The 27,992-nt window shown below is 44.9% G+C and overlaps 2 protein-coding genes across 3 annotated transcripts in view; one reads left to right on the top strand and one right to left on the bottom strand.

The window, feature by feature from the left end:
* LOC144484200 (uncharacterized) overlaps positions 1-27,992 on the bottom strand; it is a 138,428-nt gene that overhangs the window by 28,391 nt on the left and 82,045 nt on the right. The window contains exons 10-13 of the mRNA XM_078202735.1: positions 15,685-15,791; positions 11,853-11,949; positions 11,681-11,763; positions 10,466-10,638 (exon numbers count right to left, since the gene is read on the bottom strand). Coding sequence (XP_078058861.1) covers positions 10,466-10,638; positions 11,681-11,763; positions 11,853-11,949; positions 15,685-15,791 — 460 coding nt within the window. The remainder of the gene's footprint in view (positions 1-10,465; positions 10,639-11,680; positions 11,764-11,852; positions 11,950-15,684; positions 15,792-27,992) is intronic.
* On the top strand, positions 153-5,895 carry LOC144484211 (uncharacterized). Of its 2 annotated transcripts, none has more exons than XM_078202754.1 (2): positions 153-249; positions 4,713-5,895. In XM_078202754.1, exon 2 carries the CDS (start codon positions 5,253-5,255, stop codon positions 5,586-5,588), a length of 336 nt encoding a protein of 111 aa, XP_078058880.1. In that variant the 5' UTR covers positions 153-249; positions 4,713-5,252; the 3' UTR covers positions 5,589-5,895. The 2 variants fall into 2 exon arrangements, 1 of the variants encoding a protein (XP_078058880.1); XR_013496064.1 differs by lacking the exon at positions 4,713-5,895 and adding an exon at positions 2,558-2,703 and having other exon boundaries at positions 155-249.

The following is a 27,992-nucleotide window of genomic DNA, read 5'->3' as shown; positions in this document are numbered from 1 at the left end:
AAGAGTGAAGCAGTTTGATGGACAAGTTGTCCACGTTCTGTCACTGGAGAATTTCGAAATTATTGACCCCAATAAAAATGGCATCTGCGCATGCGCCCTATTGCGAGTGCCCTCGCGAAAGATGACAGCTGCGCATGCGTCTTGCTGGGACCGCCCGAAAAAGATGGCGGCGGTTAACCCGGGTCTGTAACTGAGAGAAAGTTACGGCCCTGCTCTGTGCAAAGGGCCGGGGACCATCCCCAATTACCGGTAGGTTCTTTTTCAAAGATTCGCGGTTTATGTAACGTCTTTACGAAATCTCGCAAACCGCCCGCCTGATCCATCGCTCCCTCTGCCTCGCCATTCCCACCTTTACTAATTGTGGAGCTGAGCAAGATTCGTCTCCACCGCCATTAATCACACTGCGCATGCTTCATTTACACCCCAGCCCCGCCTCTCAATAACTGATTGGAGGACCAGCCGCTCCCGCTCCGTCCTCCAGCCCCGCCCCCTCTTCCTATTGGTCCGAGCTGCCGTCAATCAGTCCCCGGGCTTTGTGAGCTGGAGCAAACCCTTCAGAATCATTGTCAGCTCCCTGGTTTGCAGCTGCGGGGCTTCTCCCTCCCTCCCTCCCTCCCGGGAACAGGCCCAGGTTAACGGCCCCATCCTGGCTCAGCCACTGGAGGATGGTTCACATCAGAGGATGGGGGAGGGGGACAATAAATAAGAGGTTACACTTTGGCCTCAAATCAATGAGGACTCTGATCTCTGGGAAGGAAGGAAACCCTGGGAGGTGGGCGGGGAGGATTCACAAACACCCGCTGGAGACCCAACACCCCCAATAAGACCCATTGGTTTTATTGTCAGTCTGCAGACAGGAGCTGGAGAACTGAACCCAGACAGAGGAGAGGGAGGGAGAAAACTGGGAGTGGAGGAAAGAAATGGTGCAGATGGTGAGATGCGTTTGGATTTCAGCTCAGGGAGGAGGGAGAGTGTGTGGGACGGGGATTTACAGATTTGAGGGAACAAGAAAAAAAAATGTTCCAGAGAAACGAGAATTGTCTGTTCAGAATTTTTATCCTGGACTGACAGTGATGGATTTTTGAAACTGCTTTTACAGATGAGGATTTACACACAGGAAACTCAAACCAAGACAAATGTCACTGCGATTTCTATCGTGCATTGACAGCAATGGGTTTTGTAAGCAGAGATTGAAGGGGTTGGACCATTTTTCTTTAGAAAATAAGGGATTACACAGTGACCCGATAGTCTTTTAAAATTATCAGGTGCTTGGACAGGGGAGATGTGGAGAAAATACTTCCATTTGAGAGAGTTCAAAACTAGCGACCATCAATAAGCAAAGAGTGATTAATACATGATCGTTACTAATCAATCCAAGATGAAGATGAGGACAAATTTTTTTACTCACAGGTTGAGAATGTGAAATTCATTAATACAGGAAGCAGTTCAGGAAATTATTGAGCTGTTGTCAGAAGGAAAACATGAGACCATAAAATATAGGAGCACAATTAAGCTATTTGGCCCATTGTGTTTGCTCTGCTATTCAATCATGACTGATAAGTTTATCCATTCTCCTGCCCTTTGTAACCTTTGATCCCTTTACCAATCAAGAACCTTTGGGGCGGCACGGTAGCACAGTGGTTAGCACTGCTGCTTCACAGCTCCAGGGTCCTGGGTTCGATTCCCGGCTCGGGTCACTGTCTGTGTGGAGTTTGCACATTCTCCTCGTGTCTGCGTGGGTTTCCTCCAGGTGCTCCGGTTTCCTCCCACAGTCCAAAGATGTGCGGGTTAGGTTGATTGGCCAGGTTAAAAAAAAAATTGCCCCTTAGAGTCCTGAGATGCGTAGGTTAGTGGGATTAGTGGGTAAATATGTGGGGGTAGGGCCTGGGTGGGATTGTGGTCGGTGCAGACTCAATGGGCCGAATGGCCTCCTTCTGCACTGTAGGGTTTCTATGATTCTATGATTTCTATCTCTTTTAAATGTACTCAATGACCTTGCCATCACAGTCTTCTATGGCACTGAATTCCACAGATTCACCACCCTCTGGCTGAAGAAATTCATGACAAACGCATCAGAGAAAAAGGAATAGAAAGATCAGCTGAAAGACTGAGATGTGGTAGATAGAATTTATAGCATTCCTACAATGTAGAAGGAGGCCATTTGGCCCATTGAGTCTGCACCAACCATAATCCCACCCTGACCCTATACTCATAACCCCACTTATTTACCCTGGTAGTCCCCCTGACAGTAAGGGACAATTTAGCATGGACAATCATCCTAACCTGCACATACTTGGACTGAGGGGGCAAACCGGAGCACCCAAAGGAAATCCACACAGACACGGGGAGAATGTGCAAACTCCACACAGACAGTCACCTAAGGCTGGAATCAATCCCAGGTCCCTGGTATGTGAGGCAGCAGTGCTAACCATTGTGCCGCCCATGATGGGACAGGAGGAGACGTGTGTCGAGTATAAACAACAGCAGGTTAGTTGGACCAAATGGACTGTTTGTGTCTGATAAGTTTGAAGTAATTCAATTTAAACTCCTTTCGCAGAATATTTGCAGATTGGAAATTCAAACTGAATATCATGTCAAGATTGGTCAGAGTCACTTGATTCATCAGGAGCTGATCATCATCAGCCTATGAATGTGGAAGGAGAAATGTTGTCTGTTTTGTCTTTGGGAAATGATTCAAATATCAGTGTGACTGGAAAAGCACCGCATCTAAGCGATTTTCCGCAGTTTTCTGGAACAGAGCTTTAACCAGTCACACAGCATGAAAAGAAACTGCACATTTACATCAGGAGACACCTTACTCGTGTTGTGTTTGTGGATCAGGCTTCAACTGATTACCATATGTGGGGAGCTGCCCCTTTTACTTTGTCCTGATTTAATCTGAGTTTGTTTACTTGGTTTGGTTTGACCTAAAAAGAGGACAAGGAACAGCAACAGGCCATTCGGCCCCACGAGCCTGCTCTGCCATTTAATAACATCATGGCTGATCTGATAGTGACTTCAAATCTCACCCCACCTACACCCAATAACCTGTCGTTAACCATGGAGAAACCATGGAAATGTGGAGACTGTGGGACGGGATTTAATTACCCGTCTGAATTGGAAACTCATCGACGTATTCACACTGGGGAGAGACCGTTCACCTGTCCTGTGTGTGGGAAAGGCTTCACTCGGTCATTCAGCCTGTACACACACCAGCATGTCCATACTGGTGAGAGGCCATTTACTTGTCTTCAATGTGGGAAGGGATTTAATGCTTTATCAAACCTCCGGACTCACCACCAGGTTCACTCTGATCAGAGACCGTTTAAATGTTGTGAGTGTGGGAAGAGCTTTAAAAGCAGAAAGGATTTATTGATTCACCAACGCACTCTCACTGGGGAGAGGCCATTCATCTGCTCCGTGTGTGGGAAGAGATTCACTCAGTCATCCCACCTCCTGACACACCAAAGTGTTCACACTGATCAGAGACCATTTGAATGTTCTGACTGTGAAAAGAGATTTAAAAGTAAACAGAATCTGCTGATACACCAGCGAGTTCACACTGGGGAAAGGCCGTTCAACTGCTCCATGTGTGGGAAGGGATTCGCTCAGTCAAACAACCTGCTAAAACACCAGCAAGTTCACAGGCAACAGCAAGGGTTGGATTCCGCTGTTATTGCTGGAGTCCTATGGACCCGGACCCCAAGGTCCTTCTGATCCTCTACATGATGTTGGAGCTTGTTACTCATAACTCGAGTCCTGTGTGCTGTTCTGTTTGGAACACTATAGGAAGGATGTGATTGCATCAGAAAGGGTGCACAGGAGATTCACCAGGATGTTGCCTGGGCTGGACCATTTCAACTATGAAGAGTGGCTGGTTAGGCTGAGGTTGTTTTCCTTAGAGCAGAGAAGGCTGAGGGGTGACCTGACTGAGGTGTACAAGATTATGAGGAATATAAATCAGGTAAATTGAAAGGAACTTTTCCCCTTTGTAGAGGGGTCAATAACCAGGGAGATAGATTTAAGTTAAGGGGCAGGAGGTTTAGAGTGAAGTGGAGGAATAACCTTTCACTCAGAGGGTGGTGGGAATCTGGAACTCTCTGTCTGAAAGGGTGGTAGAGGCAAGAATCCTCACAATATTTAAGAAGCATTTAGATGAGCAGGTGAAACACCATAGTATTCAAGGCTATGAACCAATTACTGGAAATGGGATTAGAATAGATAGGTGCTTGCTGGCCGGCACAGACATGATGGGCCAAAGGGCCTCTTTCTATGCTGTAAAACTCTATGATGCTAAATGGAGGGAATTTCTGTGCATCCAGAATAAGATGCCAGATAAGTCAGGGTGATGTGTGACTTGAAGGGAATTTTGGAGGGATGATGTTCACATACACCTACTACCCTGGTCCTCCTCGGTGGTGGAGGTTCGTTTATTTGTAAGTAAATAAAATTCCCTCCCGTCACCCCATGCTGCTCCACTTCTCACCCTCTCCCTCCCCTCCCATAGAGAAGAGCCTGGTGTCAGTCCAGAAAAGGTGGTAGGTTCCCCGACCAGTGAACCAGTTGAGTTTTTCACAACAATGTCAGTTTTCATGGTCACATTTTTCTAGTGTCTGCCCCACAAATGACCAAATTTGTTCAGCTCGATTTCACAGCCTGCTTTTGCGGCTTGTCTCTCATTCCCTTTTCTCGGTTTTGAAATAATTTCACAGGGCAATTGGAAGGAAGGATTTGCTGTTGGAAAACTCAAACTAAACATCACATCAGAATCTGATGGAGTCACTCAATTTATCCAAACCTGAAATCATTGTGTTGTAAACATGGAAGGAGAAAGTACCATTCACTGTGGGGAGAAACCGTACGTGTGTTCTGTGTAGATGAGGCTTCAGCTGACTGTGGAACCTGGAGAGACACAGGACACCCACAGCATGGAGAAACTGTGGAAATGTGAGGACTCTGGGAAGGGATTCAGTTACTCAGTTATACTGCAAACTCATCAGTGCGTTCACACTGGGGAGAGGCCATTTAGCTGCACCGAGTGTGGGAAGAGCATCGCAAATTCAACCAACCTGCTGAGACACCAGCTCGTTCACACTGGGGAGAGGCCATTCACTTGCACTGAATGTGGGAAGGGATTCACTCATTCATCACATCTGTTGAGACACCAACGAGTTCACACTGCGGAGAGACCTTTTAAATGCATGGACTGTGGGAAAGGCTACAAAAGTTCTGGGAACTGAAGCGCCATCAGCATGTTTCACACTGACATGAGACCATTCAGGTGCTCTCATTGTGGGACTGGGTTCACACAATCATCCGACCTCACTGTACACCAGTGGATTCACACTGGGGAGAGGCCGTTCACCTGCAGAGAGTGTGGGAAGGGATTTGCTCAGATGTCCACTCTGCCGACACACCAGTGGATTCACACTGGGAAGAGACCATTCACCTGCTCTGAGTCTGGAAAGGGATTCATTAATTCATCCCACCTGCTAACGCACCAGCAGATCCACACTGATGAGACTGAACTGCGGAAAGTGCAACAAAAGTTCCAGGGAACTGCTGTCCCATCAACGAGTCCACACTGACTAGAGACAATCCAAGTGTTGTCATTTTGGTCTGAGTTCAGGTAACCTCTTCCCACTGTACACCAGTGCATTGACACTGAGGAGAGAATGTTCACTCCCTCTGAATGTGGGAAGAGAGTCACTCATTCGTCCCATCCGCTGAGATCCAGTGATTTCAGAAATAACTACATTGATTGTATTTTACTTTTAATCACAACCAGTACTGAATCGCATTCTTTGGGTCTGTTTCTACTGCTGATGATAAACTCCAGGCCAGTTGTATGTTTTTAATCTTCTGGTTAAAAGTTAAATAAATCAGCTGTATGTTAAGCTGAGTGTCAATCTTTTTGATATCTCCAATATGTTAGGAGCTTTTGAGATGCTCTGCCCATTCCCTCTTTCCTCCATCCTCACTTCTAATAACAAGTGTAAGCAGCTCATAGAGCTTCTTTAAGATTGAGAACATCCAATGAATTACCTCTACTATCTCCAACAGCCCACCAGAAAAATACTGCTTCTAAAGTTCCTCATTGTCTGAGCTCTGAACCTGTATCTTCCTCTGGGTTCTGTCACCATTTAATTGGGACCATCAGTGGTGGTGTTTTTAACCCAGCATTCCCCATGGTTGAGAGTATCCCCTTTCCACAGCACAGGAGAGCAGTGGGCAGGCCTGGTTCTGCCCTGTGTTTGGAGCATCCACAGTGTCAGCCATGACTATGAACAGACATTTCTCTCTCGGATCCACGATGGGTAAAAGGTGGGATGGCGGGAGCAATGGATTTGGTGGTGGATAGAGATTCTCCAGATACCTGTTGTGTAAACTGCAAATCCCAAATGAGAAGCGACTGAGTTGACACAAGGGGAATTATCCTGGTGACAAAGCTGGAGCAGGAGGAGAGAATGTTGTGAATTTCTATCCTGGATGGATTTCGAAAACTCCTTTGACGGGGGGTTAGAAGGGGAGGATTTACACACGGCAATCTCAAACTAAAGAAAGGCTCATCTCTACAGGGTGGCACAGTGGTTAGCACTGCTGCCTCACTGTCAGTGTGGAGTTTGCACATTCCACCTGTGACTTTAGGGGTTTTCTCCAGGTGCTCTGTTTTCGTCCCACAGTCAAAAGATGTGCAGGTTAGAGGATTAGCGGGGTAAACGCGTGCAGTTGCTGGCGCTGGGCCTAGGAAAGATGTTCTTTTGCAGAGTCAGTGCAGACTCGTTGGGCTGAATGGCCTCCTTCTACACTGTAGGGAATTCTATGATTCTTCGGATACAGGTCTTCAAATGGGATGGACAGGTAGATATGGACAGAATGTTTCCACTGTGATACACAGTAAATAGTAGTAAATCCAACCACTTAAACCCAGACACCAAATCCAGAGACCACTTACACCATGACATCAAACTCAAGGACCACTTACAACGAGACACCAAATTTAAGTAGCAATAAAAGGACATCTAAGCAAGCAGCCAATGTCACAATAAAATAAAGCTGCTTACAAACTGCGGAGAACATGTTCTAAAAAAATACATTTCTTAAAGGCACACGAGCGTCACTTTCTTGAAAACATAAAGGGTGCAATCTTCCCCAACAAAAGTTCTATTTGTCAAAAGAGTCTGACGAGTTTGGCACTGCAATCTTCCCAAACTCTGTCAATTTCTTTAGCAATTGGGAGATTTGTGTCCATGGGGGAGCGGGTGGTGTGGAGCTTTTGCATGCCAGGGAAGCCATCAAAATCAACGATGACAATTGCAAAGATCAGAACATTTCAAAGGCTCTCACATGCAGTACGTGTGGTGGAGATTCCAAAAGGGTTAATTGAGCCAGAAAATAACAGATTTCTTCTGCAATATCGTTCTACAATGGGTCGTTCACAGGAACTCCAGATGTGTGTAAAGTGAAACACATTGATGAAAGGAAAGCGGTAGATGCAGTTTATATGGATTTCAGCAAGGCGTTCGATAAGGTCCCCCATGCAAGGCTTCTAGAAAAAGTGAGAGGGCACGGGATCCAAGGGGCTGCTGCCCTGTGGATCCAGAAATGGCTTGCCCAAAGGAGGCAGAGAGTGGGTATAGATGGGTTTTTTTCTAAATGGAGGTCGGTCACCAGTGGTGTGCCGCAGGGATCAGTTCTGGGACCCTTGCTGTTTGTCATTTTCATAAATGACTTGGATGAGGAAGTGGAGGGATGGGTTGGTAAGTTTGCTGACGACACGAAGGTTGGTGGGGTTGTGGATAGTCTGGAGGGATGTCAGACGTTACAGAGGGACATAGATAGGATGCAAGACTGGGCGGAGAAGTGGCAGATGGGCTTCAACCCAGATAAATGCGTAGTGGTCCATTTTGGCAGGTCAAATGGGATGAAGGAGTACAATATAAAGGGAAAGACTCTTAGTACTGTAGAGGATCAGAAGGATCTTGGGGTCCGGGTCCATGGGACTCTAAAATCGGCCCCGCATGTGGAGGAGGTGGTTAAGAAGGCGTATGGTGTGCTGGCCTTTATCAATCGAGGGATTGAGTTTAGCAGTCCGGGGATAATGATGCAGCTATATAAGACCCTCATCAGACCCCACTTGGAGTACTGTGCTCAGTTCTGGTCGCCTCATTACAGGAAGGATGTGGAAAAGATTGAAAGGGTGCAGAGGAGATTTACAAGGATGTTGCCTGGATTGAGTGGCATGCCTTATGAGGATAGCCTGAGGGAGCTCGGTCTTTTCTCCTTGGAGAGACGTAGGATGAGAGGAGACCTAATAGAGGTATATAAGATGTTGAGAGGCATAGATCGGGTGGACTCTCAGAGGCTTTTTCCCAGGGTGGAAATGGCTGCTACGACAGGACACAGGTTTAAGGTGCTGGGGTGTAGGCACAGGGGAAATGTTAGGGGGAAGTTTTTCATACAGAGGGTGGTGGGTGAGTGTAATCGGCTACCGTCAGTGGTGGTGGAGGCAAACTCAATAGGGTCTTTTAAGAGACTCCTGGATGAGTAGATGGGACTTAATAGGATGGAGGGCTATGGGTAGGCCTAAAAGGTAGGGATATGTTCGGCACAACTTGTGGGCCGAAGGGCCTGTTTTGTGCTGTAGTTTTCTATGTTTTCTATTACAGTTCAATTTGTCACACCCAAAAGTAGAACACGCAAACAGAACAAGCTTGTGGTTTCTTTTCTTCTTCTCCTGTCTGAGAGAAGAAGCAAAAACCGTGTTAAATATTAATCTCTGAGCTCGATATCCAGGTCAAAGCTTCTGGTATAAGATTTCTTATGAGTTTAGGGGCACCCAGTGGCGAAGTAATATTGAACAAGTAATCCAGAAACCCAAAGTCATGTTCTGGGGACCTGGGTTCAAATCCCACCATAGCAGATGGTGGAATTTGAATTCAATAACAAAAAAATCCAGAAATAAACTTTTAATGAAACCAATGCCGATTGTCATAAAAAACTCTTGTCCTTTAGGGAAGGAAATCTGCCACCCTTACCCGGTATGTTCCATGTGTGACTCCAGATCCACAGCGATGTGGGTCTTTAAATGGTCCAGCAAGCCATTCAGTTCAAGGGCAATTAGGTTTGAGCAATGAGTATGGACAGAGTAAATAGTCAGAAACTGCTCCCACTCAAGAGAGCACCAAGAACTAGGGCACAGATTCAAAGGATTTAGCCAAGGAGTAAGAGTGATGTGAGTAAAAATGTTTCACTCAGAGGTTGGTTGGAGTCTGGAACAAATTCACTGAGAAGGTTGTGGAGGCAGGTTCTATCGAGGTATTGAAAAGAAAATTAGATTGCTATCCGAAAAGAAAGAATGTGCAATGTTACGGGAATAAGGCAGGGAAGTAGCACTGGGTATAATGCCCTTTCAGAGACCCAGGACAGACTCAATGGGCTGAATGATGTCCTTCTGCGCTGTGAGGATTCTGTGTTTCTGTCAGCACAGACCCCACATCATCAGCATTGGAACTGAAACTCCCATCATTACATCAACACCAGAACCACGATGGAATTTCAGAAAACTGGGAAATCTTCCAAAAGGCAATTGATACCAACATCAGGTGGGTTCACCAAGCACCCAATGTCTTCAATAGATTGATAGGATTGATGAAAGTTCAGAGTTTAATCTGGGAGAAGATGAATCAGAGAACAGAAATAATCTTGAGCAAGAAAAGGCCCAAATAATGGCACTGTCAAAAACAGGAGATCAATCATTCTCCTCTTATTATTGGAGAAATCCAAAACACTGTGTTTGAATCAAAGCTGATTTAATCAACATTTACAAACAACATCACTGCACACACCAGCTTTCATGCTTATTAATATCAGCAGCAACAAACTCCAACTGTCAGAATGAACATGGTTCAGTCCTGGATGTGATTAACAGCAGATTCTAAATCCAATCCCTTCCGTTACTTGTGAACTCGCTGGTGCCTCAGCTGTGTGGATGAACGACTGAATCTCTTTCCACACACTGAGCAAGGAAATGGCCTCTCCCCGGTGTGAACCCGCTGGTGTGTCAGCAGGGTGGACGACTGAGTGAATCCCTTCCCACACACTGAGCAGGTGAACGGCCTCTCCCCAGTGTGACTCCTTTGGTGATTAAGTAGGTTGGACATCCAAGTGAAGCCTTTCCTACAGAAAAAGCAGGTGAAGGGCCTCTCCCTGGTGTGAGTGAGTTGGTGCATCAGCAGATCCATCTGGCTTTTAAAGTACTTCTCACAGTCAGGACATTTAAACAGTCTCTTATCAGTATGAACAAGTTGGTGTGTCAGTAGGTCGAATGAACAGGTAAATCCCTTCCCACACACGGAGCAGGGGAACAGTCTCTCCCCAGTGTGAGTGCGTTTATGATTCAACAGATCATTTTTCCTTTTATAGTTTTTCTCACAGTCAGAACATTGGAAAGGTCTCTCCTCACTGTGGATTCGATGGTGTGACAGGAGGTGGGATGGGTTTGTGAAGTCTTTCCCACAGACGGAGCAGGTGAATGGTCTCTCCCCAGTGTGAACACGCCGGTGTCTTAGAAGGTGGGATGATTTAGTGAATCCTTTCTGACACACAGAGCAAGTGAATGGCCTCTCCCCAGTGTGACTGCGGTGGTGAATATGTAACTCAGATGGGTAATCAAATCCCTTCCCACAGTCTCCACATTTCCACGGTTTCTCCCCAGTGGGACAACACTTGTGTTTTGACAGGTTTGATGAGCGACTGAAACCTCGTCCACACACAGAACATGTAAACACCTTCTCCCCATTGTGAACGGTGCTTTTTGATTCCATGTTCAGAAGTCGATGATGTTCAGGCCCTGATGAATTGGGTGTCTGTCAGATCCTGATGTGATGTTTGATCTGAGTTTCCCACCTACAAATCATCCTCTTCTAATATGCTGTAAAATTAATTCAAAAAGGAGAAAAAAACAGTGATAAACACAAAGGTAGGTTGTGAAATTGAGCTGAATGAATCCGGTAATTTGTGGAGCCGGCACAAGGAAAAAGTGACCACGAAAGCTGCTGGATTGTGATTAAAAACTCAAATGGTTTGCAAATGTCCTTCAATTCAGGAAACCTGCCACCCAGTCCAGATCTACACAAGAATTCAACCTTAATGGGAGGAGAAAGTTAGAGATGAAACAGGGAGGGAATGAACGGTAAGGACTTTATACATCTACAACTGGACAAGAACTTTGACAGAACCTGCCAAACCACAACCTTCACCAACTCAAAGGATGCAGGAAAACTATCACCTCCAAATGTCGCTTTCAATCTCAAAACAACTTGTAATCCTGAGGTAACCTGTAACCTCCTGCATTTAAGGGGCAATTTAGCCTGGCCAATCCGCCTAACCTGCACACCTTTGGGGTGTGGGAGGAAACCGGAGCACCTAAAGGAAACTCATGCAGTCACAAGGAGAACTTGCAAACTCCACACAGTCACCCAAAGCTGGAATTGAACCCGGGTCCCTGGTGCTGTGAAACAGCAGTGTTGACCACTGTGCCACCCTGTGCCACTGTACTATTGTTGCTCAGAAATAAGTTTTAGGATTTTGGCCGAGTGATTGTGAAAGCAGTATACTACCAAGTCAGAATAGTGTGTGATTTTGAAGAGTAAATGCAGGTAGTGGGGTTTCCACGGACAAAATGCCCTTATCCATGTTGGAGAAGAGGTTTGTAGTTTTGGAAGCTGCTGTCAAAGGAGGTTTAGCCAATTGCTGGTAATTCTAGTAATGTCCATGTTCCAATTATTAATTTGAAAATTTTCTAAATGTAAATTTAATGAAAATCCCCAACAGAACTACTTTTTCCTTACTTGAAACACAGCTTTAAATGGTCCGTTTGGTTCTAGATTCAGTTCCATGAGCAATGCCTTCAAATAAACAAAACCAAACTCTGCAGCTGCTGGAAATCTGAAATGAAAAGAGAAAATGTTGGAAATACTCATCAGGTTAGACAGCATCTATGGAGACAGAAACAGAGTTAATGTTTGCAGTCACCGACGCTTCTCTAATAAAACACATACCAATAGCTGCTGTTTAATGGGGCCGTGGATCCCACAATCCCCTGTGCCCCAGAAACAGCTCTATCCATCACACACATTTCCCATTATGACACTTCTATGTCAAGAGGGCGAGCTGTTTAAAAGTCATTAAGTTCCATTTTTGTGTGTTGATGTTCATTAAAGATAAGGATCGATTTCCCCCTCATTATGTATCAATTTCAGATACTTCGGTTGAGAATTTCCATTCCCCTACTTTCTGGTGGATAATGAATGCCTTGAGTACTTAGATTACAGTATAATTTGATTCCTAATTTTATTGACTGCACCTCTATCCCTAATTTTCACATCGCAGCAAAAAAAGCTCACTGTTCACAAATGAGGAGTTTCGATGGCGTGCGCTTTACCCACCATTCCTCGCGGTGGAGAATGTCCCCTATCCACAGCACGGGAGCGTTGTGTATGCGCAGTCAGGCAGTGTGTGGCGCATGCGTAGCGTGGATGACGGCAATGGGGAGCGACATTCCTCTGTCTCATCAGCAACCGGTAAGGATGCGGATACATGGAGGAAGGATTGGAACCGGCAGATGGACGGAGAGGGTTTCTAAATATCTGCTGAAGGTCTCAAACCTCTAATAGTAATCCGCAGGTCCCGTGTTTGCAGCTTCAGGTCTTTTTCCCGGGACGAGGCTCAGGTTAACAGCCGCCATCTTGATTCAGCAGGGAGCGGAGCGCATGCGCCGGTGTCTTGGTGACGCAACAGTGAGTGGGTGGGGCTTCAGCGTTTTCTGCTCCCAACTGGGTCCTAGTGACCGGATTTAACAGCAAACTGAGCAACAGGTTTTAAACATCCACTCCCAGGCTGCAGCCAATGTTTGCAGCCTTGAGGAATCCATGGGCCATGTACATACTCCAGAAGTTGTTTATTCCTGTTTGGCGCAAGAGTGGTAAGGGAATTGTGGCCAAGCCATGGCTTACAAGGGAAATTAGAGATAGTATCAGATTCAAGGAAGAAGCATTCAAATCGGCAAGAAAAAGCAATAGGCCCGAGGATTGGGAGCAGTTTAAAATTCAGCAAAGGGGGACCAAGGGATTGATTAAAAAGGGAAAAATGGAGTATGAAGTAAGCTAGCAAGGAACATAAAAACTGACTGTAAAAGTTTCTGTCGATAAAGAGAAAAAGATTGACAAAAACGAATGTTAGAAATGGGAGAATTCATAACGGGGAATAAAGAAATGGCCGACGAATTAAATTTGTACTTTGCTTCAGTCTTCACAAAGGAAGACCTGAATAATGGACCAGATGTGCTGAGAGAAACATGTTTTAGTCAGGGGCTGAAGGAAATCAGCATCAGTCGAGAAATGGTTTTGGGGAAATTGATGGGATTGAAGGTGGATAAATCTCCAGGTCCAGATAACCTTCATCCCAGAGTACTTAAGGAAGTGACCCTGGAAATAGTAAATCCATTGGTGGTTATTTTCCAAAATTCTTTGGACACTGGAATAGTTCCTGCAGATTGGAGGGTAGCTAATGTAAGCCCACTATTCAAAAAGGGAGGGAGAGAGAAAACAGGGAACGAGAGACCAGTGAGCCTAACATCGGTACTGGGGAAGTTGCAGGTGTCTATTATCAAGGATTTCACAACTCGGCATTTGGAAGGCAGTGGTATAATCAGATAAAGACAGCATGGATTTACAAAAGGGAAATCATGCTCGACAAATCTATTGGAATTTTGTAAGGATGTAAGTAGTAGAGTTGACCAAGGAGAACCAGTGGATGTGGTTTATTTAGACTTTCAGAAGGCTTTCGACAAGGTCTCACATAACAGACTATTTTGTAAAGTTAAAGCACATGGGATTTTTTTTTTTATAGAACATAGAACATAGAACATTACAGCGCAGAACAGGCCCTTCGGCCCACGATGTTGCACCGACCAGTTAAAAAAAAAAAAACTGTGACCCTCCAACTTAAACCAATTTCTTTTCGTCCATGAACCTATCTACGGATCTCTTAAACGCCCCCAAACTAGGTGCATTTACTACTGATGCTGGCAGGGCATTCCAATCCCTCACCACCCTCTGGGTAAAGAACCTACCCCTGACATCGGTTCTATAACTACCCCCCCTCAATTTAAAGCCATGCCCCCTCGTGCTGGATTTCTCCATCAGAGGAAAAAGGCTATCACTATCCACCCTATCTAAACCTCTAATCATCTTATATGTTTCAATAAGATCCCCTCTTAGCCGCCGCCTTTCCAGCGAAAACAATCCCAAATCCCTCAGCCTCTCCTCATAGGATCTCCCCTCCATACCAGGCAACATCCTGGTAAACCTCCTCTGCACCCTCTCCAAAGCCTCCACATCCTTCCTGTAATGTGGGGACCAGAACTGCACACAGTACTCCAAGTGCGGCCGCACCAGAGTTGTGTACAGTTGCAACATAACGCTACGACTCCTAAATTCAATCCCCCTACCAATAAACGCCAAGACACCATATGCCTTCTTAACAACCTTATCTACTTGATTCCCAACTTTCAGGGATCTATGCACACATACACCTAGATCCCTCTGCTCCTCCACACTATTCAAAGTCCTCCCGTTAGCCCTATACTCAACACATCTGTTATTCCTACCAAAGTGAATTACCTCACACTTCTCCGCATTAAACTCCATCCGCCACCTCTCGGCCCAACTTTGCAACCTGTCTAAGTCTTCCTGCAAACTACGACACCCTTCCTCACTGTCTACCACACCACCGACTTTGGTGTCATCAGCAAATTTGCTAATCCACCCAACTATACCCTCATCCAGATCATTAATAAATATTACAAACAGCAGTGGCCCCAAAACAGATCCCTGAGGTACACCACTTGTAACCGCACTCCATGATGAATATTTACTATCAACCACCACCCTCTGTTTCCTATCCGCTAGCCAATTCCTGATCCAATTTCCTAGATCACCCCCAATCCCATACATCTGCATTTTCTGCAGAAGCCTACCATGGTGAACCTTATCAAACGCCTTACTAAAATCCATATATACCACGTCCACTGCCTTGCCCCCATCCACCTCCTTGGTCACTTTCTCAAAAAACTCAATAAGGTTAGTAAGGCACGACCTACCTGCCACAAAACCATGCTGACTATCACCTATCAATTCATTACTCTCCAAATAACTATAAATCCTATCCCTTATAATTGCTGGTAATGTCTTGAGATGGATAGAAAACTGGTGAGCAGATAGGAAACAAGAGCTGACATAAATGAGTCTTTTCCATGGTGCTGGTGTCCTTGTGTCTCTCTCGGTTAAACAATCTGTTCAAGCCTTGTCGACACAAAGAGCTTGTGTATTGTTTCTCAGTGAGGGAATCACGGTTAATGGGGCAAGGTGGAAAAGTGGAGTTGGGGATTATATCAGATCAGCCATGATCTTATTGAATGAGATCAAACAGTGTCATCACTGATCAGTCAAGAGGTGTTGTGGACCAGGCCCAATTTAAGATTATTAATTAGACTCACAATGTGGCTCACTTATGCTGACTAGAAGATCCATATATCCCGACTCGGGGTCTGGTTCACTCCAGGCAAAAGCAACTTTCCAGGAAGTCTTGCTACAGCTGTACAAGGAATTGTTAAGACCACACCTTGCGTATTCTGTACAGTTTTGGGCTTCTTCCTTCAGAATGATATACAAGCATTGGAAGCAGTTCATATAAAGTTCACGAGGCTGATTCCTGGGATGAAGGGTTGTCTTATGAGGAAATGCAGAGCATGTTGAACCTTAACTCAGTGGAGTTTAAAAGAAAAAGTAGTGACATTATTGAAACAAATAGGATTTTGAGGGGGTTTGGTAGGAGCTGCGAGGTGGATGTTTTCTCTAATGAGGAAATCTACAACAGTTTAAATAGATGGAGATGAGGAGGAGTTTCTTCTCTCAGAGGGTTGTTAGTCTTTGGAATTCTGTTCCACAGAGAGCAGCGAAGGCTGGGTCATTGAATGTATTCAAGGCTGAGTTGGACAGATTTTTGACCAACAGGGAAGTCAAGAGGAATGGGTAACTGGCAGGAAAGTGCAGTTAAAGCCAGATCAGGTCAGCCATGGTCTCACTGAATTGCAGAGCAAGTTTGATGGAGTAAATGGCCTCCTTTTTACTCCCATTTCTTATGATCTCTGACTCCAGGACAGCAAACAATGAGCATGGATCTGGGAGCGTGTATATTAGGTACAGCAAAGTGAGAATGGAGGGAGTGTGTGTGGAATGGAGATTTACAGATTTTGGGGAATGAGAGAGGAAAGAATGTTCCATGGAAACTCGAATTGTCTGTTCTGAATGTCTATCCTTTACTGATACTAATGATCTTTGTAAACTCCTTCTCCAGAATATTAGAAGGCGAGGATTTGCCTCAACTCAAGATCTGACAGAATCTGCAATTCACTTGACCTGAATATCGTCGGACATTGAATCTAAAAGCAGAAATATTGGTTGTTCTGTCTGCTTCAAACTTCAATGTGATTGGAAAAGCACCGAGATGTACACACACCCAAGTGAGAGTGTTCCGGTGCACTGACTGGAGAAAGCTTTAACTCGCTATACAGCTCCACAAACACATTAGACCGTTCACAGCGTGCAGAGACTGTACAGGTGTTCTGTGTGTGGACGAGGCTTCAACTGACCATCCAACCTGGAGAGACACAAGGACACCAGCGCCATGGAAAAACCATGGAAATGTGGGGACTGTGGGAAGAGATTCCAATCCCCGTCTGCACTCGAGAAACATCGACGCAGCCACACTGGGGAGCGCCCATTCACCTGCTCCAAATGTGGGAAGGGATTCACTCACTCATCGGCCCTCCTGACACATCAGCGAGTTCACACTGGGGAAAGGCCGTTCATCTGCTTTGTGTGTGGAAAGCGATTCTGTGATTCATCGGCCTTATTGGCACACCAGCATGTTCACACTGGGGAGAGGCCATTCACCTGCTCTGAGTGTGGGGAGGGATTCAGTCAATCAGCCAACCTTCGGGCACACCAGCGAGTTCACACTGGGGAGAGGCCATTCACCTGCTCTCAGTGTGGGAAGGGATTCACTCGGTTGTCCAACCTGCAGACACACCAGCGAATTCACTCTGGGGAGAGACCGTTCACCTGCTCTGACTGTGGGAAAGGATTCAGTGATTCATCCAACCTGCTTACGCACCAGCGAATTCACACGGGGGAGAGGCCGTTCACCTGTTCTGACTGTGGGAAAGGATTCACTAATTCCTATAACCTGCTGAGACACCAGCGGATTCATACTGGCGAGAGGCCATTAACCTGCCCTGCTTGTGGGAAGGGATTCATTAATTCCTACAACTTGCTGATACACCAGCGAGTTCACACTGGGGAGAGGCCATTCCCCTGCTCTGTGTGTGGGAAGGGATTCACTCAGTCATCCAACTTGCTGACACACCAACGAGTTCACTCTGGAGAAAGGCCGTTCACATGCACTGAGTGTGGGAAGGGATTCACTCAGTTATCCCAGCTAATAACACACCAGCGAGTTCACACCGGGGAGAGGCCATTCGCCTGCTCTGTGTGTGGGAAGCGATTCACCCAGTCATCTAGCCTGCTAATGCACCAGCGAGTTCATAAGTTGGATTCTGTTGTTATTGCTGCTGTTAATCACATCCAGGACTGAACCATGTTCATTCTGACAGTTGGTGAAGTGGGAGAGTCGGGGGGTTTCTTTCTGCTGGACTGGCCGATCTCACAACTTTGCTTCCAGTGGGCTGATGCTCTTTGAGCCTGGGAGAGCACATTTCCACTGAAATGATTCACAAAAACTGACAAATTCGTTAATTTTATCCTGGATAGTAAATAATGCTTTTCTTACCACTACAGCTAGATCCAAACTAAATATGTTTGTCTCAGTTCCATTGAATCTGTACCCAGTGCATCCATGTCCTAAATGGAGATCACTAATTTGGCAGAGTTCCCAGTGTTGTGTAACCCTGGTTTTAAACAAGTTGAACATAATCTTCCTGCTTTTAAATTCTATCCCTCTGGAACGGAACCCTATCTATGGGCCCTACACTTTAGGAAAGATGTGAAGTTCTGAGAGAGGGTGCAGAGGGGATTTACGGGAAGGAAACCAGGAATGAGGGACTTCAGTTAGTTGGAGAGGCTGGAGTAGCTGAAATTATTCTCTTTAGATCACACAGTAATAGGGACAGGCCATTTGGCCTATTGAGTCCAGGCCAACTCTGTAGAAAAAACATTCCGTCCCATTGCCCTGTTCTAGTGCCATAATCTGCAGATTTATTCCCCTCAAGCATCCATCCAATTTCCTTTTGGTATCGTTCAGTCTCTGCTTCCACCCCCTCATATTCAGCGAGTTTCAGTTCATTATCAGGGTCTGTGATAAAATGTTCTTCCTTACATCCCCTCTGCATCTCTTCGCCAAACCTTAAATCTGTGCCACCTCATCCTTGAACAACCAGCCAATGGCAACAGCTTTTCTTTCTCTGTCTGATCTAAACCTGTCATAAATTTCTACACCTCTATCGAATCTATCAAACCAAGAGAAATGTTTGTCTCTTCCAAATTTCAGACCTGGACATGACTGTGATGGATTTTGTAAATTTATTTTGTAGTGTATTGGAAAAGAAGTTGCAGGCAGTAACTCAAACTAGATCTCACATCAAAATCTGACTGAGTCACTATTCAACAGGACCTGGATATTGAGTTCCAGGTCATTACCACTCACTGTGTAAATGTTTTTTCCTCCAACCTCCTCTGTAGATCTTGCTCAAAATCTTAAAACTGTGTCCGAAGCTGATGAGAACAGCTTTTCTTTATCTATCTTCTAAAATCTGTTATAAATGTGTACACCTTCATCAAATCTCCCCTCAATCTACTTTGCTCCAAGGAGAACAACCCCAGTTTCTCCAGCCTATCATTGTTGTTAAAACCCCTCATCCCTTGTATAATTCTGGTAAATCTCCTCTGCACCTTCTCAAGGGCCCTCACTTCCTTCCTAAAGTGTGGTGATCAGAAATGGACTCATGAGTTGGGGTCTAACTGGTCCCAGAGGAAACCAATGCAGACAGGAGCATAACATACAAACTCCACACAGTCACCAAAGGCCAGAATTGAACTGGCAGTGTGAGGCAGCAGTGCTAACCACTGTGCCAAAAGCAGGAGGTCATTTGATCCATCGTGCTTATGCCAGTTATCCGATTAATCCCACTGCTCTGCAATTTTCTCAGCGTTTACCCATTTAAAGCCCCCTCCCTTTATCTGCAGTCACAAAGTTTAATAATAAAACCCCAGTCTAAATAACATGTATCTGACTGACAAATGTTGAAGTGTTTGTTTGGAGCCACAAGTTTCAAGTTTCCATCTGAGCTTCAGGAACCTTTCTGCCTGTCTTGCTTCTTGTGTCAATGACACACTGCTCTGCCCCAGATGCCATGGCACCAGTCAATGCAATATGTAAAACCTCGACAAATCTCTGTGCTCGGGGAATCCCTTCTTATACTTTTTCACATCACAAAGACTATGGAGATTGATTTAACTCAGTCATTGCCGAGCTAACATTTGAACAGACCAATTATAAAATATGTCTTTGAACCATCTGTATCCATTCAAGCCACGTCAAACTCTCAAACAATTGCCATCCCACACTCCATCCCCGGTAAAGGGAGTCAGCATTGCCATGCCAAGCAGTGAAAACAAGGTTATCTTGACACCCAGGTGTCGTTTAGAATTCAGAAAAAGTGTTCCATATACCTTTTTCACCACCCTACTAACATGTCCTTGCGTCTCTCGAGATCTATGGACAAACACGTCAAGATCCCTTTTTTCCACAGAACTTCCGAGTGTTCCATCATTCATTGAGTACTTTCTTGTCAAATTACTTCCAAAGTGTATCACCTCACACTTTTCAGAGTTAAATTTCATCTGCCACTTATCTGTCCATTTGACCATTCTGTCTCGTATCTTCTCGTAGACCAACACATTCTGCCTCACTGTTAACTACCTGTTGGTTCTTTGTGTCATCCGCAAACTTACTAATCCTACCCCCCACTTGGTTATCAATGTCATTTATAATAATGACGAATAATAGGGGGCCCAACACAGCTCCCTGTGGTACACCACTGGACACTAGCTTCCAATCATTAAAGTAGCTTCACTCTCTGCCTCCTACAACTGAGTCAATTTTGAATCCACTTTATCAAATTACCCTGTATCCCATGTGAATTTATCTTCTTTACACGTCTCCCATGTGAGACCTTGTCAAAAGCTTTGGTGAAATCCATATAAACTACATTGACTGCACTACCCTCATCCACACACCTAGTCACCTCCTTAAAAAATTCAATCAAATTTGTTTGGCATGACCTCCCTCTGACAAAGCCATGCTGACTATCCCTGATCAAGCTTTGCCTCTCCAAGTGAAGATAGATGCTCTCCTTCAGAAGTTTCTCTTGAGGAGAAGGAGATCTCTCTCTCTCTGACCCCTCACTCAATTTCACTCTGTTGTTTTGCAGTTCTGTTCTGGGCCTGAATGGTGTAACATCTACTCAATCTTTCCTTCTCCTGAAGGAGCATCGTGAGTTCTAGGTTCCTAGTACATGAGGACAGATGCTTCAAGCAACAGATCAAGCATGGATGTAAAAGATTCTCCAGCTCTCTCTTTACCCCTATCCAACTTGTGGACAGTTCTTATTCAGCATTGTTTCTCTCAAGACCTTTATTGTCCCAATCCATTATTTTATCCATTTTATTTCAATTTCACTCACTTTGTGAGCATGTGTATTGTGTTTAATTGGACCCTGATTGTTTTGAACTCAGTTTCTCTCTGGAGTGTGTGTCAGTGCCTTGATGATGTCACAATGTTGTCTCAATCCCCTGGCCACATTAACCATTTCATCTCCTGCTGTGTCTCAAGTAGCTGTGTGTGTTTGGGACCCGCTCTTCACTCCATCTCACCATGAATTTAGGCTTGTTATTTTTCACATGTAACAAATCACATCTGCACACTCACTCCGGTGTCCCAAAATCATGTCACACATTCTTAACTCTCAGATGTGTTGATGTAAAGATCAAAGTGAGTGTCTGTCTTACCTTGCCCTGTTATGGTTCTGATATTTCAGATATTTCAGCAGGGATTACAAATGTGGCTTTCCTTAAAACAAAGTTCATGGACAAGGATATTAAAAATTCCAAGAAAAAGTGATCCACCTCTTCATCCCATCTCACGTTTTAGGAGTGTTGATGGAAAGGAGGTCATTGATATTGTTAAATATCATAAGAATAAAAAATCTACAAATTCAAACAATACTGAGATGTCAATCATTAAGCAGGTTATTGATTGTGGAGTAAAATCATTGACTTATATTTGCAACCGGTCTTTTCAAACTGGACTATTTCCCTGTAAAATGAAAATAGACAAAGTTATTCCCTGGTTTAAAACTGATGACAAATGTGATTTTACTAATTCCAGGAGCGTGTCTTCACTTTCCTTGTTTTTCAGAGAAAAGGGAAGTAATTTGCTAAATGATCTGATAATTCCATTGCTCAATGTAACTCACTGTGTAATAGTCAGATCAAGTCAGTCGATCTCATTATTACTGATGGAATTTGTGGAGGAAATGACGAATCCTGTGGATAAAAAGACATTTACAATAGAGGTTTTTATTGATCTTACACAGCATTTAATACAATTGACCATGGAATATTACTTAAAACACTGGAAACATATGCGATTCAGGGAGTGGTGAATAATTGTCTCAGAAGTTATTTGGAAAATCTCAACAATTTGTAACAATAGATGATTGTGAATCAGATTGTGTGAATATTGTGTGTGGAGTCTCACAGGGATCTGTTTTGGGCCCTAAATTGTTTATTTTATATATTAAGGACATTTGAAATATATCAACATTATTACAATTTGTTTTATTTGCAGATGATGCCAATATTTTTGCTGTGGGTGGGACCTTCAAGAGCTTATTGAAATTGTTAGTGCTGGTTTGTCAAAAATAAGTTGTCACTGACTCTGAGTAGAATGAAGTTTCTATTATTTGGTAAAGTAAATCCTCAGACTAATAAAATAAACAATGTCAATATTTACAAAAATAGAAGAGGGGTCAGACCCCTCTGATGAAGGGTCATCTAGACATGAAATATTGGCTCTATTCTCTCCCCACAGACAATGTCTACTTTTACTTATTCATGGGATGTGGGTGTCGCTGGCTGGCGCAGCATTTATTGCCCATTCCTAATTGTCCTTGAACTGAGAGGGCAATTAAAGGCAACCACATTGCTATGGATCTGGAGTTACGTGTTGGCCAGACCAGATTAGGGAAGCAAATCTGCCGACCTTAAGGACATCAGTAAACCAGATGTGATTTTACGACAATCATTTCTAATCATCATCAGTGTCATGTTCAAAATAAATAAATAAGTTCAGTGTAACTTAGGTAAGGGGCCCATTAACCACTCCCACACAAGATCTCATACCTTTACTATTTCTTATCTCGACCCAAGCTGATTCTATATCCTGATCTTTCAGGCTAAGGTTGTCGCTCTGTACTGGACTAATGTCATCGTTAATTAATGTGAGAGATCCTGTCATCTTTTCCTAGCTTCCTGCCATTCCGTAATGTCAAATACCCTTTCATATTTAGATCCCAGACTTGGTCACCTTTCAAGTCTCTGTAATGTCAATCAGGACACACATATTTAACTTTAGTGAGCCTCACATCTGTGGTGGGTACGTTGTTGAAAGGTATTTTGAGAGGCAGGAACTACAGGCATTTAGAGACACAAGGTCCAATTAGGAACAGTCAGCATGGCTTTGTGAGTGGAAAATCATGTCTCTCAAAGTTTTTTGAAGGGGTAACCAAGAAGGTAGATGAGGGCAGTGCAGTTGATATTGTCTACATGGACTTCAGCAAGGCCTTTGACAAGGTACCACATGGTAGGTTGTTGCATAAGGTTAAATCTCACGGGATCCAGGGTGAGGTATCTAAATCGATACAAAATTGGCTTCTTGACAAAAGCCAGAGGGTGGTTGTAGAGAGTTGTTTTTCAAACTGGAGGCCTGTGACCAGTGGTGTGCCTCAGGGATCAGTGCTGGGTCCACTGTTATTTGTCATTTATATTAATGATTTGGATGAGAATATAGGAGGTATGGTTTGTAAGTTTGCAGATGACACCACGATTGGTGGCATAGTGGACAGTGAAGAAAGTTATCTCCGATTGCAATGGGATCTTGATCAACTGGGCCAGTGGGCTGACGAATGGCAGATGGAGTTTAATTTAGACAAATGCGAGGTGATGCATTTTGGTAGATTGAACCAGGGCAGGACCCACTCAGTTAATGGCAGGGCGTTGGGGAGAGTTACAGAACAAAGAGATCTCGGGGTACAGGTTCATAGCTCCTTGAAAGTGGAGTCACAGGTGGACAGAGTGGTGAAGAAGGCATTCAGCATGCTTGGTTTCATTGGTCAGAACATTGAATACAGGAGTTGGGACGTCTTGTTGAAGTTGTACAAAACATTGGTAAGGCCACATTTGGAATACTGTGTACAGTTCTGGTCACCCTATTATAGAAAGGATATTATTAAACTAGAAAGAGTGAAGAAAAGATTTACTAGGATGCTACCAGGACTTGGTGGTTTGAGATATAAGGAGAGACTGGATAGACTGGGACTTTTTTATCTGGAGCACAGGAGGCTGAGGGGTGATCTTATAGAGGTCTATAAAATAATGAGAGGCACAGATCAGCTCGATAGTCAATATATTTTCCCAAAGGTAGGGGAGTCTAAAACTAGAGGGCATAGATTTAAGGGGAGAGATACAAAAGTGTCCAGAGGGGCAATTTTTTCACACAGGGTGGTGAGTGTCTGGAACAAGCTGCCAGAGGTAGTAGTAGAGGCGGGTACAATTTTGTCTTTTAAAAAGCATTTAGACAGTTACAGGGTACGATGGGTATAGAGGGATATGGGCCAAATGCGGGCAATTGGGATCAGCTTTGGGGTTTTAAAAAAAGAGCACGGACAAGTTGGGCCAAAGGGCCTGTTTCCATGCTATAAACCTCTATGACCTCTATCCACGCTGACAATTCATTCCTTTTGTTACAAATGCTGCGTGCATTTTCAGAGATTCAATAATCTTAATGGGATTTAATGAGAAACCTCTTTACCAGCGAGTGGTGAGAATGTGGAACTCACTACCACAGCGAGTGGTTGAGGTGAACAGCATGAATACATTGAAGGGGAAGCTAGATACATAAATGAGGGAGAGAGGAATAGAAGGATATGCTGATGGGGGAGATGGAGGGGGGTGGGTGGAGGCTCATGTGGAGCATAAATACTGACACAGACCAATTGTGCCGACTGACCTGGCCCTGTGCTGTAGACTCAATGGAACAGAGACAAATGTATTTATTTAAGATCTAGCTTTAGTGGTAGGAAAAACAATATTTATGATCCAGGATTAAAAAACATCCTTCATCAGTTTGTGTGGATCATTTCAGTGAAATGTGCTCTCCCAGGCTCAAAGAGCATCAACCCACTGGAAACAAAGTCGTGAGACTGGCCAGTCCAGCAGAAAGAAACCCTCCGACCCTCCCACTTCACCAACTGCCAGAATGAACATGGTTCAGTCCTGGGCGTGATTAACAGCAGAATCCAATGCTTGTAATCGCTTGTGAACTCGCTGGTGTCTCAGCAGGTGGGATGATCGTGTGAATCCCTTTCCACATTCAATGCAGCTAAACGGTCACTCCCCAGTGTGAAGTCGCTGGTGTGTCAGCAGGTTAGACAATCGACTGAATCCCTTCTGACACACAAAGCAGTTAAATGGCCTCTCCCCAGTGTGAACTCGCTGGTGTGAAATCAGTTTGGATGAATCACTGAATCCCTTGCCACATACAGAGCAGGTGAATGGCCTCTCCCCGGTGTGGACTCGCTGGTGTGTCTGCAGGCTGGATGCCTGACTAAATCCCTTCCCACACAGAAAGCAGGTGAATGACCTCTCCCCAGTGTGAGTTCGCTGGTGTGAAAACAGGTTGGATGAATCACTGAATCCTTTACCACACTCAAAGCAGGTGAAGGAAGCCTCCCCAGTATGAAGTTGCTGGTGTCTCAGCAGGTTGGCGGAGTTAGTGAATCCCTTCCCACACACAGAGCAGGGAAACGGCCTCTCTCCGGTGTGAACTCGCTGGTGTGAATACAGGTTGGATGACTGAGCAAATCCTTTACCACACATGGAGCAGATAAACGGCCTCTCTCCGGTGTGAACTCTCTGGTGTGTCTGCAGTGTGGATGAAACGCTGAATCCCTTCTCACACACGGGGCAAGTGAATGGCCTCTCTCATTGTGAACTCGCTGGTGTATCAGCAAGTGCGATGACTGAGTGAATCCCTTCCCACAATCAGAGCAGGTGAATGGCTTCTCCCCAGTGTGAACTCGCTGGTGTGTTAGCAAGATCGATAACCGAGAGAACCCTTTCCCACAATTGGAGCAGGTGAACGGCCTCTCCCCGGTGTGACTGCGTCGATGAATTTCCAGCACCGATGGGGAACGGAATGACTTTTCACAGTCCCCACATTTCCATGACTTTTCCATGATCTGAGTGTCTTTTTGTCTCTCCTGCAGCTTTCACAATACGTGCACTGGGACACTGTCACTCAGGACTGGAACACTGTCACTCGGGACTGGGACACTGTCACTCGGGTTGCACGGGCCTCGATGCTTTTCTGTTCACACCAATGGTTCACCGAATTCAAGCAGATAAACGTTTCTTCTTCCAGATTCAAAACCGATGACATTCAGCTCCCATGAATTGAGTGACTTCGATCTTGACATTTCTATCAGCAAATCCTCTCCTTCTAATATCCTGTAAAACAAATTTACAAAAGTCATCACTGTCAGAACAAGATAGAAATTCAGATCAGACAATTCTAATTCATGTGGAACACTGCAAAGAATGCCAATGTCTTTAAGAGAGAGAGAAACCTGGGCCAACCTTTCCAGAGTCTGCAGCCTCCCTGGATTCACTTCCTTTCCCTTCAGTTGCTGCAAGTCCCCAATTCCCCCCAGAATGAGAAAAGAAATGGAAAGGGGGAAACATTGATTTCCTCCCAGATGTTGTCCAGAGGAAGTTTTGAGTCTGAATCTGAATCAATCGAGCTTCCGCATTGTGACGTCCACAATGGAGCCTGCCTGAATGACCCAATAAGAATCAGTCTCTTCCGCAATTACGTCATGGGGTTCCAGTGCGCAGGCGCGAGGACCCGGGAGCTCCGCCCCCACCTATTGTTCCCCCTCCCCCTGCACATCTTCGAGCCAAGGTTTGCAGACAGCCGGCTGGCGGGAGCGTGGAGATTTCCCCCGGCCCGGGACTGCGCATGTCCGGGGAAATGGGACACTGCGCATGAGCGGGGTAGCCCGCATCCTGACCTACATACTGAGGTGTTGACCAATGGGAAGACCTGGAGGACCGGAAGGACACTGGTCCTCCAGCCAATCAGGTCTTTGTGACGCTCAGATTGAGCTGCACACAGACTGAAACTTCCTCCTGTCTGAAGTGAGTTATTTTAGATGACATGAATCACACTTCTGAGGATTATGCTTCATATCCCAGATGAAGCGAGGTACCTAAGTATGTTTTATTCTCCAAACAAGCGGTCAGATGACATCGAACTCTGGCGGATAACTTATTTATCACTTATTTCCTTAAAAGAGACCAACATCTCGCTTTTTCCTTTGTACTTTGATTTCTGTTCTGGCTGCTCCCCCTCCTTTTGGGGAGCTGCCCCTTTTACTTTGTCCCGATTTAATTTGAGTTTGTTTATTTGGTTTGACCTTAAAAGAGGCCAACATCTGTGAGTAACACACTTTCTCCCCCCCCACCCCTTTCCATTTCTTTTCTCATTCTGGGGGAAATTGGGGACTTGCAGCAACTGAAGGGAAAGGAAGTGAATCCAGGGAGGCTGCAGACTCAGGAAAGGTTGGCCCAGGTCTCTCTCTTAAAGACATTGACATCCTTTGCTTCCTCAGCTTGACTCATTTATTTATCTGGCTAAAAGGATGGTCTCTTTCCTGATGTTCACATTTAAAGGCTGGTTTCCACCGGAGATGGCTGACATTTAAGGGAACAATAAACTAATATAGGACAGAGATATGTCTAGTTTTGTTCTATTGTACAGATTAGATTTTATTTATGGTCCTGCAATAAAGTACATTTATTTGGAAAGAAAGCGAAGATGAGGTGGGATTTCTTCACTCAAGGATGTGGTGAAGTTTTGGAATTCTTTACCTCAGAGGACTGTAAAGCTCAGTCATCAAGAATTTTCAAGTGAGGGTTTGATCGGTTTATTCAAGATATCAAGGGATCCAGGGGATACTGTGGGGAAAATGGTGCTCAGGTACATCTGGGCGGCACGGTGGCTCAGTGGTTATCACAGCTGTCTCACAGCGTCAGGGACCTGGCTTCCATTCCTGGCTTGGGTCACTGTCTGTGTGGAGTTTGCATGATCTCTGCGTGGGTTTCCTCCAGTGCTCCGGTTTCCTCCCACAATCCAAAGATGTGTGGATTGGATTGATTGGCCATGATAAATTGACCCTTAATGTTAGGAGATTCGAAGGGTAAATATGGGGGGTTACTGGGATTGGATCTGGTTGGGATTGTTGTTGGTGCAGGCTCGATGGGCCTAATGCCTTCCTTCCGGACTGTAGATTCCATGATTCTATGAATGGTTGAGCGGACTCGATGGGCCGAATTGCTGATTGCAGCTCCTTTATGTTCTGATTTCTGTGCTGGACAGAAAGCAGTGAGCATGGATCTGTCAATCAGCCTCAATCAGTACCTTCAGGAGAATTGGGAGGGTGAATATTAGATACAGCAGAGTGAGAATGAAGGGAGAGTGTGTGGGATGGAGATTCACAGCTTTTGGGGAAT

The sequence above is a fragment of the Mustelus asterias genome, unplaced genomic scaffold, assembly GCF_964213995.1.
Source record: "Mustelus asterias unplaced genomic scaffold, sMusAst1.hap1.1 HAP1_SCAFFOLD_95, whole genome shotgun sequence".
NCBI classification, from domain to species: domain Eukaryota; kingdom Metazoa; phylum Chordata; class Chondrichthyes; order Carcharhiniformes; family Triakidae; genus Mustelus; species Mustelus asterias.
The sequence above is the reverse complement of the archived record's forward strand: the minus strand, read 5'-3'. Positions and strand labels throughout refer to the sequence as shown.